We start from the raw sequence: 13,499 nt of genomic DNA, 5'->3' as shown, positions 1-13,499 counted from the left end.
CTCCTCCGCTGTCTCCTCCATACATATATTTTGGTTGCTTAAAGTAAATAATCATCTCCTTCGTTGGTAAAGCATGTTTGGTTCGCGCTGCCAGGGGTCAGTTGGGTACCTGCATCATCTTTAGGCGCGCGTCCACTGCGTTGATTCTCATGTGCGTAGCAATGTAACCAATGCATTCTATATTCTATACATTCAGGAGACCAGGCAAGGCAAGGCGGTTGTTTTGTGCAGCAAGAAGCAAGAAATGGATAAGCAAAAGCAATACAAGTACAGATTGACGGCAGGTATATCTACTAGTACACATAACATTCTAGACGAATGAGATTCGTCTAGGCAGCGTTTGAGGCTGGGTCCACGAGAATGAATGTCTCGGCCTTCCAGCCGTAGATGCGGGCGAGGTCCTTTTTAAGCCTAAGGGAGGTCAGTATGCACAGGTCGGGATATGAGAAATGAGGATGACGTACAAGTCTTGCCTATGGGTGTCGAGGACCTTCGTGTGCTGTAGATGTGTTGGTGCGGGGGTGGGCGTGTAGTATAGCGTGTGGATGACGGGGGTGGGCGTGTAGTATACGTGAGGACTTACGATGTGGTACACATAGGCATGGTTACCAAACGCCTCCACTGCCTTCTCAGTGTGGGGCGCGAAGCGGCGGCGGGAACCTTTCTTGATGTCGGTGAACTCGAAGCCGAGCTCAATCATCGCCTGCATGGGGTGTGTTAACAGGGTCCCACAGCAGGCGACACATACGCCCTGCGCACCTTGACTAGAGCAACTTCCTTGAGTTCGTAGCGAGCGTTGGGCCCCCCTTTGAATATAGACATGAAGACCTACAAGTGACGGTCAGTGTACTGTGGAGATGCTATAGTTGCGGCAGGAGCATACATCGTAGTGCGGTTGAGCAATGGGGATCATAGTGGGCGGGCGGGCGGGGAGTGGATGGGGGATGAAGAGGGTGATGAGTAGGTGAGAGTAGGGATGCGGTGAGTACGAAGGTTTGTCGAGAAGTCGGAGGCGCTTACCAGGCTTCTGTGAACGTGGCTGCTGCAGCGCCAACATGAAAATACCGATGCCGCAGTGTGCTGCAGCATTGGTGGGCATGTTTGTTTGTGTGTGCACATAACCATATTGCAATATCGTCCGAACGAAGGGGTGGCGGTGCAGCTGGTGCCTGCGCGGGAAGCTCGCGCCGGTGATACAGCGTCTGCCTGCGCGCGAGCGCGCGACGGCGTCGCGATCGATATCGTTCGTGCCATCCCCGCAGAAGAGGACCGTGTCGCCCTGCGCGGTGAGCTCTTTAATGTATACCTGCTTTTCTGCGGGTAGACAGCCCGCGCGGACGCGTTTCGCGGCTATGCCAAGCTCGGCGGCGGTCGAGAAGACCGCGTTGGGGTGATCTCCGCTCAGGATGGACACACGGATGTTGCGCGCGGTGAGCTTGCGTATGACCTCACGTATGACCTCGACCGCTTCTGGCCGGAGCGTGTCAGAGAGAGCGCTGGCCGCGAGGAGGCAATCGCCGTGGACGACGCAGAACTTCCTGTGGCTCTGCGCGATAAACAGGTGGCGGCTGGTGGCCTGCGTACTCGGCCATCGTCTTGAACAGGTCGTCGTTCGTATACAGGTCGAACATGTGCTGCGCGACCGCCGCGTTGCCGGCTCGCACAGGTAGTCGCTCTTCCCGTAGATGATCTGCAGCGGGTGCGTGAGGCAATCACGGGCTTGGCGGCATGCAGGGCCCTCCGAGACTTTGACCTCGAAGCCCTCCCTCGCGGGTCGAGAGCTGGAGTGCGAACTTGGAGTTCTCCATGAGCGCGTTGAGAACTTAGGTGGGGTGTGAGTACACTGCATGCCTAAGTCATTAAGAGAGAATACGCACGCTGGTCGCTGGGCGGGCAGCGCATGACGACAAGTTCTTTGCGTACTCGGCGTACTGGCCGTGAATAAGCTGGACGTCGTCAACGGCAAACCGTGACCGCAGATGAGCATCTGTTGAGGCTCCCCGCTCGGCTCCTTCTCCGTGAGCAGCTTGCGGAAGCACACGTAAGAGTCGATGACGATGGAGATACCCTTCGAGGGGTCGAACCGGGCGATCTGGGCGATGTAGTCGCGCGTGGGCCAGCCGAGCTCGGTCATCTTGTCCTTGACGCAGAGCTGATGGAACCCGCTGATGTAGGACTGCGAGTCCCAGTCGTCGAGTTGCTTGTTGAGGCCGTCGAGCCTAGGAAGGGACAATGAGACGAGGATATGGCATACAAATGCAAGGAACATACCAGTCAGTAGCAGCACCAAAAAGGGCAAGCTTCTCGGGCGGGGACGAACTTGACGGGGTGGGAAATGAACATGTCCGCGTGCTGGATGTTGTTCCAGAGGTACTTTCATACCTCCTCTTGGGGTGAGCCAGCGACATGCACAAGGTCACTCCGGATCTCGATGTGGGAACGTAGATGATCCTCAACCAGAGTTATCGTGTCATTCACAACCTTGCCCAGATCCTGGCCCCGGTCCGGCTCCACGATGACCAAGTCTCCCACACGAATGTCTTGCGTGAGGTCCGTGCAGTAGAAGAGATGCGTGCACCCCGCCTTGAACTCGACGATGTAGAGCGGCCACGACATGGGGACCGCGTGCAGTGGTACACCCTTCCCGAGTACGTTGAGAGGCTTGGACGCGTCGGACGAGCGTCGCTGCATCTGTTGCTGACCATAGCGCAAGCGAAGGGTCACAGGGGAGGGCGGTGACGGCATGACGCCTCCTCGGGTATCTGCTGGATGCCATGGCCTGGGACATACCGCGCCATGAGTGGTCGTGATTGCTCGCGGCCAAGGTTACCCTCCTGCACATACTGGTCGATATGTCCGCGTGAAAGGCTCCCTCCAGACAGGCCGCTATCGCAACGATAACCGACAATTGCCAGCCGGGAGTACGAGCTTCCCGCGCCGCCAGGTATGTTGAGGTGAAGCGCCTGGTATGGGGGAAACGCGATCCGAAGACGGCGGGCTCCCGGACCAGCGAAGACGGCTGTACAGACATGACCGGCCTGTGGTCGTTGGTGCTCGCCAGGCCAGAATTGCTAGCGAGATCGTCGTCCGTAAGCAGAAGACCACCTCCACCACCGAACGAGGCGGACGCGAATGACCCGACGTTGTTGGAGTCATCAGCGGTTGGGCGCAATGAAACCAACGATCGGCCACCGAGGCTGCACAACGCTGACGCTGTGCCGTCGACTGGTCTTGCCACTCCCTCCACCGCCGATCTCGTCGCGGGGAGGGTTCATCCCTGCCAGCGCTCACGGAACGCGGAGCCGTCGTCCAACAAGATCTGGCCCACATCCCGCACGAAGGGGCTCATGTTTGACGGGTCCGTAATCGAGCCCTGGGAGTGTACAGTTGAAGGTGAGCGTCCTCTGGCGCCAAGCGAGCCGTACCGCTGCCACTCGTTGGCGTCTTGAAGTCGTACCTCGTCGGAATACTCTGCGGAGTGGACCCATCCCACTGCACAAGACCCTGACCAGGAAATCCGCTGCAAATGGCACCGGGGAGCGACGTCGCGAGCGACTGAGACCTGCTCCGCGTAAGATCTCCGGTGTTGGTGCGTTTCCTCAGCGACATGTTGCGCTGAAAGCGCTCGTAGTAAGGACCGTACGGGTCCTGGATCTCGCTAAGCGCCTCGGACTCGTCGTCCTCGAACGTGGACGCAAAGCGGGAGTGGTGCATTGCGGATGAGAAGGGGCTATATGTACTTTAAGGGGAGGAAGAGAAGGAAGTGGGAACCGACTGAGCGAGCGGATTGAGGCCGGACGAGAAGCGGCCCCATGCCCCAGTGCCTGCTTCTCCGGAGTTTATACGGACAGGCTGGGGAGGGGGCGGGACAAAGCTCTGCGGCGGGGAGGTTGGCTTGCCGCACGCTCACGAAGGTTGAGGCTGTTCGGCGTCTCGGATCCATGGGACGAGAGGAAGCGGTTCTGGCGGTCGGCATCATGGGACGCATGTTGCTGGTGGTTGAGGGTCTGCCCCGCGCTCAGCGAGGGTACGCCGAGGTTGCGAAGCTGCTGGTGATCGTGGACGGTCGCCAGATTAAGAAGTCGGATGAGAGGGACGGGGAGGGGGTGTCTGCGGTCTGTGGCCTGTGCGGGGTAGCGGATCTAGATGACTATAGCGTACACGCTCGTGTTACCTCTAGGGTCGTTCGTCTGGAGGGCGGGCTAAGCAGCACGCAGGACGATGGAGGAAATTGGAACACACCGGGTCGTGAGCTCTGCTGTTGTACACGAGTGGACTCTACGATGGTCTGACAGCGGTCTAGACGGGTCGTGCGGGGAAGCTGGAAGAAGGAGAGGGAAGAGGACGAGGAGGATGATATGGCACTCACAAGTCGTCTATGTCGGAGAGGGCTCCACGGCGTTGCTCCGACGAAGTTGAACTGGTCGACGAACAACACCTCCGACGCCCCTCTGAGATGGTTGAGCTTGAACTCCGAGACGATCCTGGTTGTATCTGGCGTCTCTTCGGCGAGCAAATTGTCGACGAGCAGATTGTACAGCAGCAGAGCCAGAGACAAAAGCAGAGCCAGAGGTAGGCAGCGGGAGGACAAGCTCTGCGCGGCCGGAAAGGCGCCTCTGTGATGAACGTCACAAAGTCACAGAATATGTTATACCTCCCTAAAAGAGTGTGTGGTTCAGCCGATAGGCCCGAGCTTTGAAAACCATCTAGACGTTGGTCGGTTAATCATGGTTTATGCCATAGTCTACCCCTTTTTTTAGCCTTTGGATCTACAAACGGATCTACCTAAGTACATCTGGAGGCCTCCGGCACTGCAGGCGCCCAGCTGCAGTGTGACTCACAACCTGCCACAATGGATGCATTGCGTCCATTGCCATTGCTCCTGGGCTGCCTAGACATCGTAAATCCTTGCAAGTACGTCTGTCTCCCCTTCTCTTTCCTCTCTTCCTCTCGTCCTCTCTTCCTCTCTCCGTCTTTTGGGAGTGCGCCGATTGTAATCTGCAGATTCTTATAGTAGTCAGTGTTCTAGTGAGCTAGCATGTGTACGGCAATTATTATAATTGGGTTTACGTCCTGCATATGGCTGCCGTGCGTGACCTCCCGGGCCCTGATCCGCATCCACAGCCCGCGGCTTGCTTCTACCAGCATAACCAGCACGGAAGAAGACAAGAATCAGACACGAACTCATCGGGGCTCAATCGTCGCTGCAGCAATCATGTCTATGAGTGCGAGTACATAAGTCAAGCAACCCGGAACTTACCCTCGTTTCCCCGTGTGCTGGCACGATCTACCCTCTTTATTTACTCGCACTTCGCTGCAGCGTCATCCGACGACGTCGAGGAGGTCAGCGAACATCCGATAACATGGCACTTGTGAGCTACCCCTGAATGTTACCTGTGTCACGCGTACCTCGACATTAACAAGCTCAGAGCCCGACGGCGCCACAGCGAGGACATGGGCCAGAGGATGATGAAGGCGACAGCAATCGACAACTATATCGCGCGCAGATGATGTCGACTCAGAGGGGCCGAGTACAGCAGCAGGAAGGCACAATCGCTGCCGCAAGTGCAAAGGGCAAACTCGGTGCCGCGCAGAGCCGGCGGGTTAACTACGGCACGCACGCCTTAGCCACTCTCGCTGTCGTGTGCATGCGGAGACGATGGCCTCCTCCGCGCGGGGAGCCCCAATGCACCAGGCTCGTCGACAGTGCTTTACTACGGCTAAGTGCGTGTTGTACGCTAAGGCCGAGTCGTAGTTGGTCTCCCAAATTTCCCGTCGTGAGAGACGTGTGGAGGAAGGCTTCAATCCTGTTCATCAGATTCAAAGCATGACGATAGTGTGTGGTGGGCTTGGCGCTGAGACTTTGTGAGGTCTGTAGTTCGATTACTGCAGCTGCAGAATGCTGTCCCAGCGGCCCACGACGATCCCCACGCTCCCGTTCGCATCGACGGGTGCGAGCTCAAGCAAACTCTCCCTTTGGTGCGCAGTTACGCCCCGCCAGGGGACGACTGGCAGGCTCCTCGGGAATTCGGACATACATCCGTCTCGGGCATCTCATTGTCAACGCCAGAGATGAGTTTGTAACGGACACTTCAGGTTTGCACCTCGCACTCACATTCGTCGTTATCGTTTCGTTGGTTCTGCTGTAGATTCCGTCATCGCAAAAGCATTCGTATCCATGAATCAACTACGTTTTACCCGATTATCTGGACTCCCCTAGCACTCTGATCGTTTTACACTAGACTCTCAGGCTTTGAGGACTTGTACTATGAGAGAAGGCGTGTAGATGGCCCTACAGAAGTGTGCACCAGGCTGTCAGTGATGTAACGATTCTCTCACAACAGTGCGTACATTGCTCTGAGATCCCATGTTGTCCTGCATGTTGGGAGGAAGAAGTAAGTTGTGAAAGACTGTGTCGGGGGGAGTGGGAGCGGACAAATTGACCGAATTGACTTGCTGTTGATACGTAGATGGCCTGCCAAGGTCTGTCCCGGCGGCATCAGAAGAGCTCTGACCGCCCAGGTCAGCCGCGTCGGACCCGAGCGAATTCTGCCACCATAATTCCTGGCAAACCAAAAAGTCAGTCATGATATAGAGAGTAGTGATGCACGACCGCATACGTTTACTAACTCCGAAAAGTTTATATCCATACTGAGGTAGTCAGTAACGGTGGTATCGGTGAAATCCTCCGGTCCGTACGGTATGTTCGTAGGCCCCGAACCGATGGGCTGGACGCCAGCCATGTCAGTCGTCAGAACATTCGACTTTATCACCGCGTTCAATGGCACGTACGACTGAGACCTCAGTGGTAGAAGTGAAGCGGGGGACAGCGGACGTATCGGCTGCCTGAGCGTCGTGGGGTGCTGATGTGGCCGTGCGGAGCCTCGGGATGTCGTGGGGTGCTGGCGATACGGTACGACTCATCGGAACGTCACGGGGCGCTAGAGACACGGTACTGGGTCTCGGAACGTCCTGGGCTGCTGAAGCACCGGTATCGCCCTCCTTGGCGAGTCGCATGCTAGCGCTCGTAGACGTCGTGTGGTGGACGTCAGTTTGCGCCGTCTGTGCAGTGTCCGAAGCCGACCATAGTACTACGGCTTGCGGAAGGCTTGGCTGTGTGGTCTGTCCGCTCGTACTGGCTGAGGATACCGATGCTTGTGGTTGCCCCTCCTGTCCTATGGAGGTCAGAATGGGATCCGGATTGACGCGATGCTCTGGTCTGGTCGACGGTGGGATGGCAGAAACACGGCCCTTCCGACGGGACATATAGAGCTCGACCTTGTCGTATCCAGTGGTGCAGAGTCGTCGCCGCCTCAAGCGTTCTAGAACGATGGCTTTCGGTTTGTCGGTGTAGTACCCGGCGATCTCAGGGCCCTGCAAAGCAAGATTAGAAGGTCAGCGCAAGAAGACGACATCACAAGAACTGCAAAGGCTGAAGCACCTGTGTCGTCTGGAGCGCCCTCCGCTGCAGAGGCATCCCAGAAGCCGTCGGTTGTGTCGTGTATCTCTGGCGAGACATGGAGGTGAAGTCAAGGTGGGGGGAGTTGATAAAACACACAGAACCTCCAGAATTCGCTGAAGTTTATGGCTCTGTGCGAGCCGAAGAGCGATTTACCCTGATCCCTATACGGAGTGCACCGAAGTCTCGCGGATCCAAATGTACACAGCAACCTTATCGAGTGGCGTGGTAGTCGGGGGCGGGCCGGCTTCTCGTTGGGAATGGCAAACTCCATGGCCAAGCTCTATAGATGTACTAGTTAGCAGCTGCTTGGTAGTGACTTGTGTCAATCCAAACGTCTGCGCCACTCGGCTACTTGCCCGCACATCACCGCAGGGCGAATGACGTATGTCCGGATGCCATCATGCATATGTATCACCGTTACAACCTCAAGCGCTAGGCTCTGGCCTCAGCACTGGCTGGCCTTTGTGCATGAGAGCCAGGAGATCCCACGCCTCCGCACCCCTCCGGAGCCCTCCGGGACACGATCGGCTCATCATGACAGGCGATCGCGAAACCGCGTGGGCCGTGCGCTCACTGGAAAACGAACTGTTCCGCGGGAAGGCAAGAATTCGAGCTCGCGAGTAGGGAGGAGGAACCATGTTCGGAGAGCGCGCTCTCCACGTCGACTCACCGATACTACATCGGCATACAGTCATCCATGGTCGACCGGGCGAACGTGTACGTTCGGCGCCGAACGGGCGTCGTGGAGCTGGGAGCGGTTACCTTACCTGTATCCAGAGGACTGCCCTGAAGGTTCTCAAAATTGCATGCGGGTACGACTCGCCCGGTGGCTAAGGCGGCCAGAACACACGCGTGTCCGGTTCGCCCATGGTGACCTGTTTGTCCGTGAATGACTGTAGTTATGTTACGATCGAGGCTGCATATCAGTGGAATGCGCAGGAGTGCTTGATTTATGGCCTGCAACCTCACCTGTACAATTCCCACTTGACAGCGTCTCGCATAGAGCTATTACGTGCGAGCGATAGGGCCCAAACTCGCAGCGGTGATGTCCCGTCGATCCTCGACTGTTCCTGGCGTCGCCGTGGATTGCTATAATAACCTGCACAAGTCGGCTGCCTGTAGGAAATCCGGACTCAATAATGTCCTTGCCAAGTTGTGTGAATTGGACGCACGGCGTCCTAGCTATGTTGAGGCGGTGAGCGTGGCTAGCCTGAGGCCATATTCACCCTGAATTCTGATCAACACGACTATATTATAAGTACGTGTGAATAGAATCCAAGGATGAGCGAATACTGGTGGAATAGTCACAGGGATAATCATGATCAATTAGAGCGGCTGAGACGATCCGGATGTATGACTCCTACCTGCAATTGCAACATCTTGCAACCGGAACACTTGCAATCGCAAGACTAGAATTGATCGCGAGTTCGAAAGAGTGAAGGATTCTAACCCAACCTTGGCCGCATATGACGGTGGACGAGTTCCGAGTGTCAGTACTAATTGGCGTTGCACCAGGCGTGAAAATACAGAGACAAACCGAACAGCGGATGATTCCGAGCCCCGGCATTTGCCGAGAAAATCCATTGGGCCGAAGCGCGCGTCCGGTGTATGTAGACGAAGATCTAGAGTACGGTGATTTCCGATAACTCCTTTGCCACATCGTGATCATCGTGGAGCAGGGCCCGGGCTGCAGCGGTCAGGCTATAAGTACGTATACCAGGATCGTCGCCGGGACACCGACACTGACACAATGCTCCCCTGTCCATGTGACAACTGCAGAGGTGCTAGCCAGCCGAGATCCACGGTCGCATCGCATATGAAACAGCAATTCGCTCGGAAACGCGTCTATGACATTCCCCGACCGTCAAATGGGCCAGATTGCGACGCGCAGGTTGAGGTTGAGGCCGCATCAATCACCGCAACGCTCTCTTCGGGAGAAAGCCGCAGAGAAAGCCCTCTGTGGAGAGGCAGGGAGATACCCTACGATAAAGTTACCGACGCAGCTGAACCGATCCTCGTTCCATCTGGTCAGACTACCGCCGACGTACTGGCTGACACTGCGTCCCGAATTTCGAACTTCGTGTATCCCGAGGACGCGTCCTTCATGTACCCTCCTACTACTCCTACTGCGATGTTTCCCGGTTCCGGCCGAGAATCTCGTTATCTGTGGGAGAAATGCCCTTCCGCACTACGTCGAGACAGCCCGGGCAATGCCGCTTTCCTGCTCCATGCTGCCTACCTCCGCTTCATTGTTGAGCAACCACTGGTTACCGAACAACTACAAGGCCAGCTTGTCATAATGGCCGAGTCTGCCCTGAGGGAAATGGAGGCATGGCTCATGAGCGAGTGGTTCCGACAGCAGATGAATACACCGGATCCGGGTCGTCTGAAGAACTATAACGTGACCAACACCGGTCTGTGGTATTTTATTGATCTGATGACCGCTAAAGTACTTACTGATCTCGGATCGTCCCAGATTCATATTTTAGGCATACGCGACTAAAGCACCCCCTCACCAGTGTTCCGATCCTGCTGGTTGTCGTGCTAAATAATGTCTTTCACCTGACACTGCCGGGTTGTCGCCTTGTGCTGAAAGTCATGAAAGCCCTGTTGGAACTCGCTTATACTCAGTACACCTCCTCCTCGATACCTACCAACGTTCAACAAGTAATTGATGCCATCCCAGCAGATGCACCTACGGCCCTCTCGCAGCTAAATGTAGAGCCCGAATCTGTCGTTTATGCTTGCTGTCCGGAATGTTTTGCATTGTATGCGCCCGATGATAACCGTTTGTCCGGCGCATATCTTGAATCTAGCCTCAGCGTGGAGTCCTCATCCAACAATGTCGATCTTCTTCCCAATTACTTCCCTGCATCGTCGCCATCATCGAGTCCATATCCGCGATATTGCCAGCATAAGGATACTACTGAGGGGCCTACATGCGGCGCCAGGTTGTTTCGTCAAAGTCCTGATAATTTTGAATCCGGAGACGTCGACGGGAGAAGTCCGCGGCCACCTGGAAAGACCCGCCCTATACGCACGTTCTCCTATCAACCACTTCCAGCTTGGCTTGGAAGGATGCTGTCGCGTCCGGAGATAGAGAAGTTGATAGATGCGTCGATGCTCCCGGGGGTCCCTCGTGATCAGGCTGGCAATTATGTAGACGACATCCTCCAATCACAAGAGGTCAGGAATTTTCGCGACTGTAAAGGTCACCCATTCCTACGTCGCGAAGAAACAGAGATACGATTGCTTTTCAGTTTATTCGTCGACTGGTTCAACCCTCGCGGAAACAAGCAGGCGGGAGCCTCTATCTCTTCCGGAGTCATATTCATGGCTTGTCTCAACCTACCACCTGAAGTGCGTTATAAGAGGGAAAACATCTATCTCGCAGGTGTAATTCCAGGACCCAAATCCCCCTCCTTGCATCAGGTGAATCACTTTCTTGATCCGCTGGTATCTGAGCTGTTGCGGTTATGGGACCCCGGCACCTATCTCTCGCGTAGCGCGCACCATATTCGTGGACGACTTGTTCGTGCTGCCTTGATACCCTTGGTCTGTGACCTTGGAGCAGTGCGGAAAACGGCAGGACATGGGTCACACTCGTCTACACACTTCTGTTCGTACTGCCTACTTCCGAAACGAGACATCAACAATGTGAACCCGCATCTTTGGCCAAGGAGAGATTGTGAGACTTTCCGGCGGTTGGCAGAAGAGTGGAAGAACGCCCCAGACGCGAAGGCACGGGAGAAGCAGTTCAAAGCACATGGCGTCCGCTATTCTGTCCTATTACGTCTGCCCTATTGGGATCCAATCAGGTATGCTACACTAGACACCATGCACAACATGTTCCTCGGGCTTTTCCAGCGACATTGCCGCAAGGTATTTGGGATGAACATTCAAGTGGCTGATCCCGGATCGGCAGACGAGGGCCCGCACGAGGAGCTGGAAGAAATCTCCTATGACGAGCTGGTTCAAGCACTAGGAAAACTGGAGAAATATCAGCAAGCGCAGGCGTTGAAGAAGAGCCTCACCCTTCCCTCTTTACGAGCTCTCTACCAGTTGTCCGGGCGCGGGGATCCCGAGAAACGGAACAAGCTCCAGATTGCAGAAGAATTACTTGCTAGTGTACGTCATCCAATCGCCACAGAACGAAGGTATATCGACTGACTGTTGACACTTGGTAAATCATAGCGCTCAGAAACAATCTCAACTGCAACCAGAAACCTAGCCAACCCACACTTCGAGTTCATTGCCCCCCAGCCCCGGTCCAGGAAGCCGACCGTACTGGACAAGGCAGTTCTACAAGAAGTACGAGCGGACATTCTGGTCTCGCAGTTACCCACATGGGTTGGACGCACTCCCATGGAGGTTGGCAGCGCGAGCGCAGGTACCTTGAGCGCAGACCAATGGCGTACATTTTGCACCATCCATCTCCCGATAACCCTCATCAGGATTTGGGCGCAGTATCCCACGAGTGATAAGCGTCGCCAGATGCTTGACAACTATTTGGACATGGTCATCGCAGTTCGCTATGGGACATCGAGACGGACGTCTGTCAGACGCGTAGAGATCTACAACTATCACATATTCAAATATGTGAGGGGACTCCTTACTGTCTTCCCTGGGCATGACCTCGTGCCGAATCAGCACTTGGCTCTGCATTTAGGGGAAATGTTGCACTCTTTCGGGCCAACGCATTCGTACTGGGCATTCCCATTCGAGCGATACATACGGCTGCTTCGTCACGCCAATATAAACTTCCGTACCAGTGAGTACTACCCGAGTCAAACATCGATTAATGATACTGACTAGTCATGCAGGTGAAACCGAGCGGACATTCTTCCGCGTGTTCTGCATCTCTAACAATTTGAGGGCAATGTTAGAGAGTGAAAACCTCCCAGCCTTCCTGAAAAATTTCGGTACCATGATAGAGCAAGCCATGGGCGGAGACGAGAAAACGGCTCTTTTGGGTCTCTTCGCGCAGGAGGCTGAGCCCACGGCAATCGTGGACGAGAAGAAGGTTACCCCGCTTCCCCGGGACGTCTACCAAGGCCTGTTGGCCTGCGTTCGCCGTGATCCGACACTAAATTGTTCCGGGAACTACCGCTCCATCTATGATACTTCCTCCTCGGGGCAGATTGTCCTCAATGCGCAGGGGCACCTTCTGTCATCCATCAAGCACAAGGGTCGGCGTTTTTGTCCGGTCTCGCATCATGTGGGAGATAGCAATGTCATCTTCCGAGTGTCCAGCAACGGAGACACCGGGATGCGCATTCTCGCTATGGGTCAGATACAGTTGATATTCGTTCACAAACGTCGCCGTCCGGATGGAACAGACTGGCATCAACTGTTCGTTGCCATCCGCCGATACCGTGCTCTATCACAACGAGACATGCCGCATGACACTTACGGGCGTTATACTGCTTTGCGCGCTGGCTTGGTATACGAGGCCCTTGCTGTGCCCGTGGAAGTCATTCCTGTCAGGAACATTGTGGCGCACTGCGTGACCTGTCCCTATCGGAATAGCGGCACCTCCGAAGCCTGCATGGTCGCATTCACGCTCGATGAAGTGAGTTCTCTCTTTTGAGGCAAACATGATCCATGACTGACCGAACAGTTGTAGGATTGAGATGCCGAGGTGATATTGGTGAGGCAATGCTTGGTGAGGGAAAGTCGAAGGTAGTGGAGGATCTGTTCATCTGAAAATGCATAAGCATGTCCAAGGTTACTTGGAGAGACTTGCTGATGAGACTTAAGGTGTGCAAGATGTTGTCGGCCAAGAAGCGAGGGCGAGATGAAGGCCTCGCACGTGGGTGGACAGTTGAGATTGCGGATGGTCTCCAGCGGAGAAAACTGCACAGAGACAGCGCATGCGCATGCGACGACGAGATCGGCAGCCAGTGAGCCCAACCGCTAGAACGTGTGCACGGTTGATCACTGTGGGCGGATGGACCGTGACTGATGACATGCCACGGAGCAGGGAGCCCACAAGGGGTCGAGGGACTTCCTACAGACAAATCAGTGCTCGTTCAGA

At 55.4% G+C, this 13,499-nt stretch overlaps 4 protein-coding genes across 4 annotated transcripts; 2 read left to right on the top strand and 2 right to left on the bottom strand.

The window, feature by feature from the left end:
- Positions 1–329: 329 nt before the first annotated feature.
- L226DRAFT_567214 (uncharacterized protein) lies at positions 330–3,714 on the bottom strand (the record flags this gene model as incomplete). The annotated part of the gene is made up of 12 exons (XM_067683994.1): positions 330–411; positions 465–703; positions 760–828; positions 884–1,470; positions 1,526–1,690; positions 1,754–1,822; positions 1,933–2,219; positions 2,272–2,300; positions 2,383–2,779; positions 2,845–3,019; positions 3,292–3,404; positions 3,458–3,714. The coding sequence occupies 12 exons, from the start codon at positions 3,712–3,714 to the stop codon at positions 330–332; spliced, it is 2,469 nt and encodes an 822-aa protein (XP_067539590.1).
- A 2,532-nt stretch (positions 3,715–6,246) lies between these two features.
- L226DRAFT_567213 (uncharacterized protein) lies at positions 6,247–7,519 on the bottom strand (the record flags this gene model as incomplete). The annotated part of the gene is made up of 6 exons (XM_067683993.1): positions 6,247–6,292; positions 6,352–6,375; positions 6,437–6,564; positions 6,621–6,728; positions 6,793–7,374; positions 7,442–7,519. The coding sequence occupies 6 exons, from the start codon at positions 7,517–7,519 to the stop codon at positions 6,247–6,249; spliced, it is 966 nt and encodes a 321-aa protein (XP_067539589.1).
- A 1,759-nt stretch (positions 7,520–9,278) lies between these two features.
- L226DRAFT_567212 (uncharacterized protein) lies at positions 9,279–9,965 on the top strand (the record flags this gene model as incomplete). Its single annotated transcript, XM_067683992.1, has 2 exons — positions 9,279–9,876; positions 9,952–9,965. The coding sequence occupies 2 exons, from the start codon at positions 9,279–9,281 to the stop codon at positions 9,963–9,965; spliced, it is 612 nt and encodes a 203-aa protein (XP_067539588.1).
- A 1,334-nt stretch (positions 9,966–11,299) lies between these two features.
- Positions 11,300–13,052, top strand: L226DRAFT_567211 (uncharacterized protein; the record flags this gene model as incomplete). Its single annotated transcript, XM_067683991.1, has 3 exons — positions 11,300–11,590; positions 11,657–12,233; positions 12,286–13,052. The coding sequence occupies 3 exons, from the start codon at positions 11,300–11,302 to the stop codon at positions 13,050–13,052; spliced, it is 1,635 nt and encodes a 544-aa protein (XP_067539587.1).
- Between the last annotated feature and the right edge of the window lie 447 nt (positions 13,053–13,499).

Source organism: Lentinus tigrinus, assembly GCF_003813185.1.
Source record: "Lentinus tigrinus ALCF2SS1-7 unplaced genomic scaffold L226scaffold_4, whole genome shotgun sequence".
Classification (NCBI taxonomy): Eukaryota; Fungi; Basidiomycota; class Agaricomycetes; order Polyporales; family Polyporaceae; genus Lentinus; species Lentinus tigrinus.
This window is presented reverse-complemented; position numbering and strand designations above follow the sequence as displayed.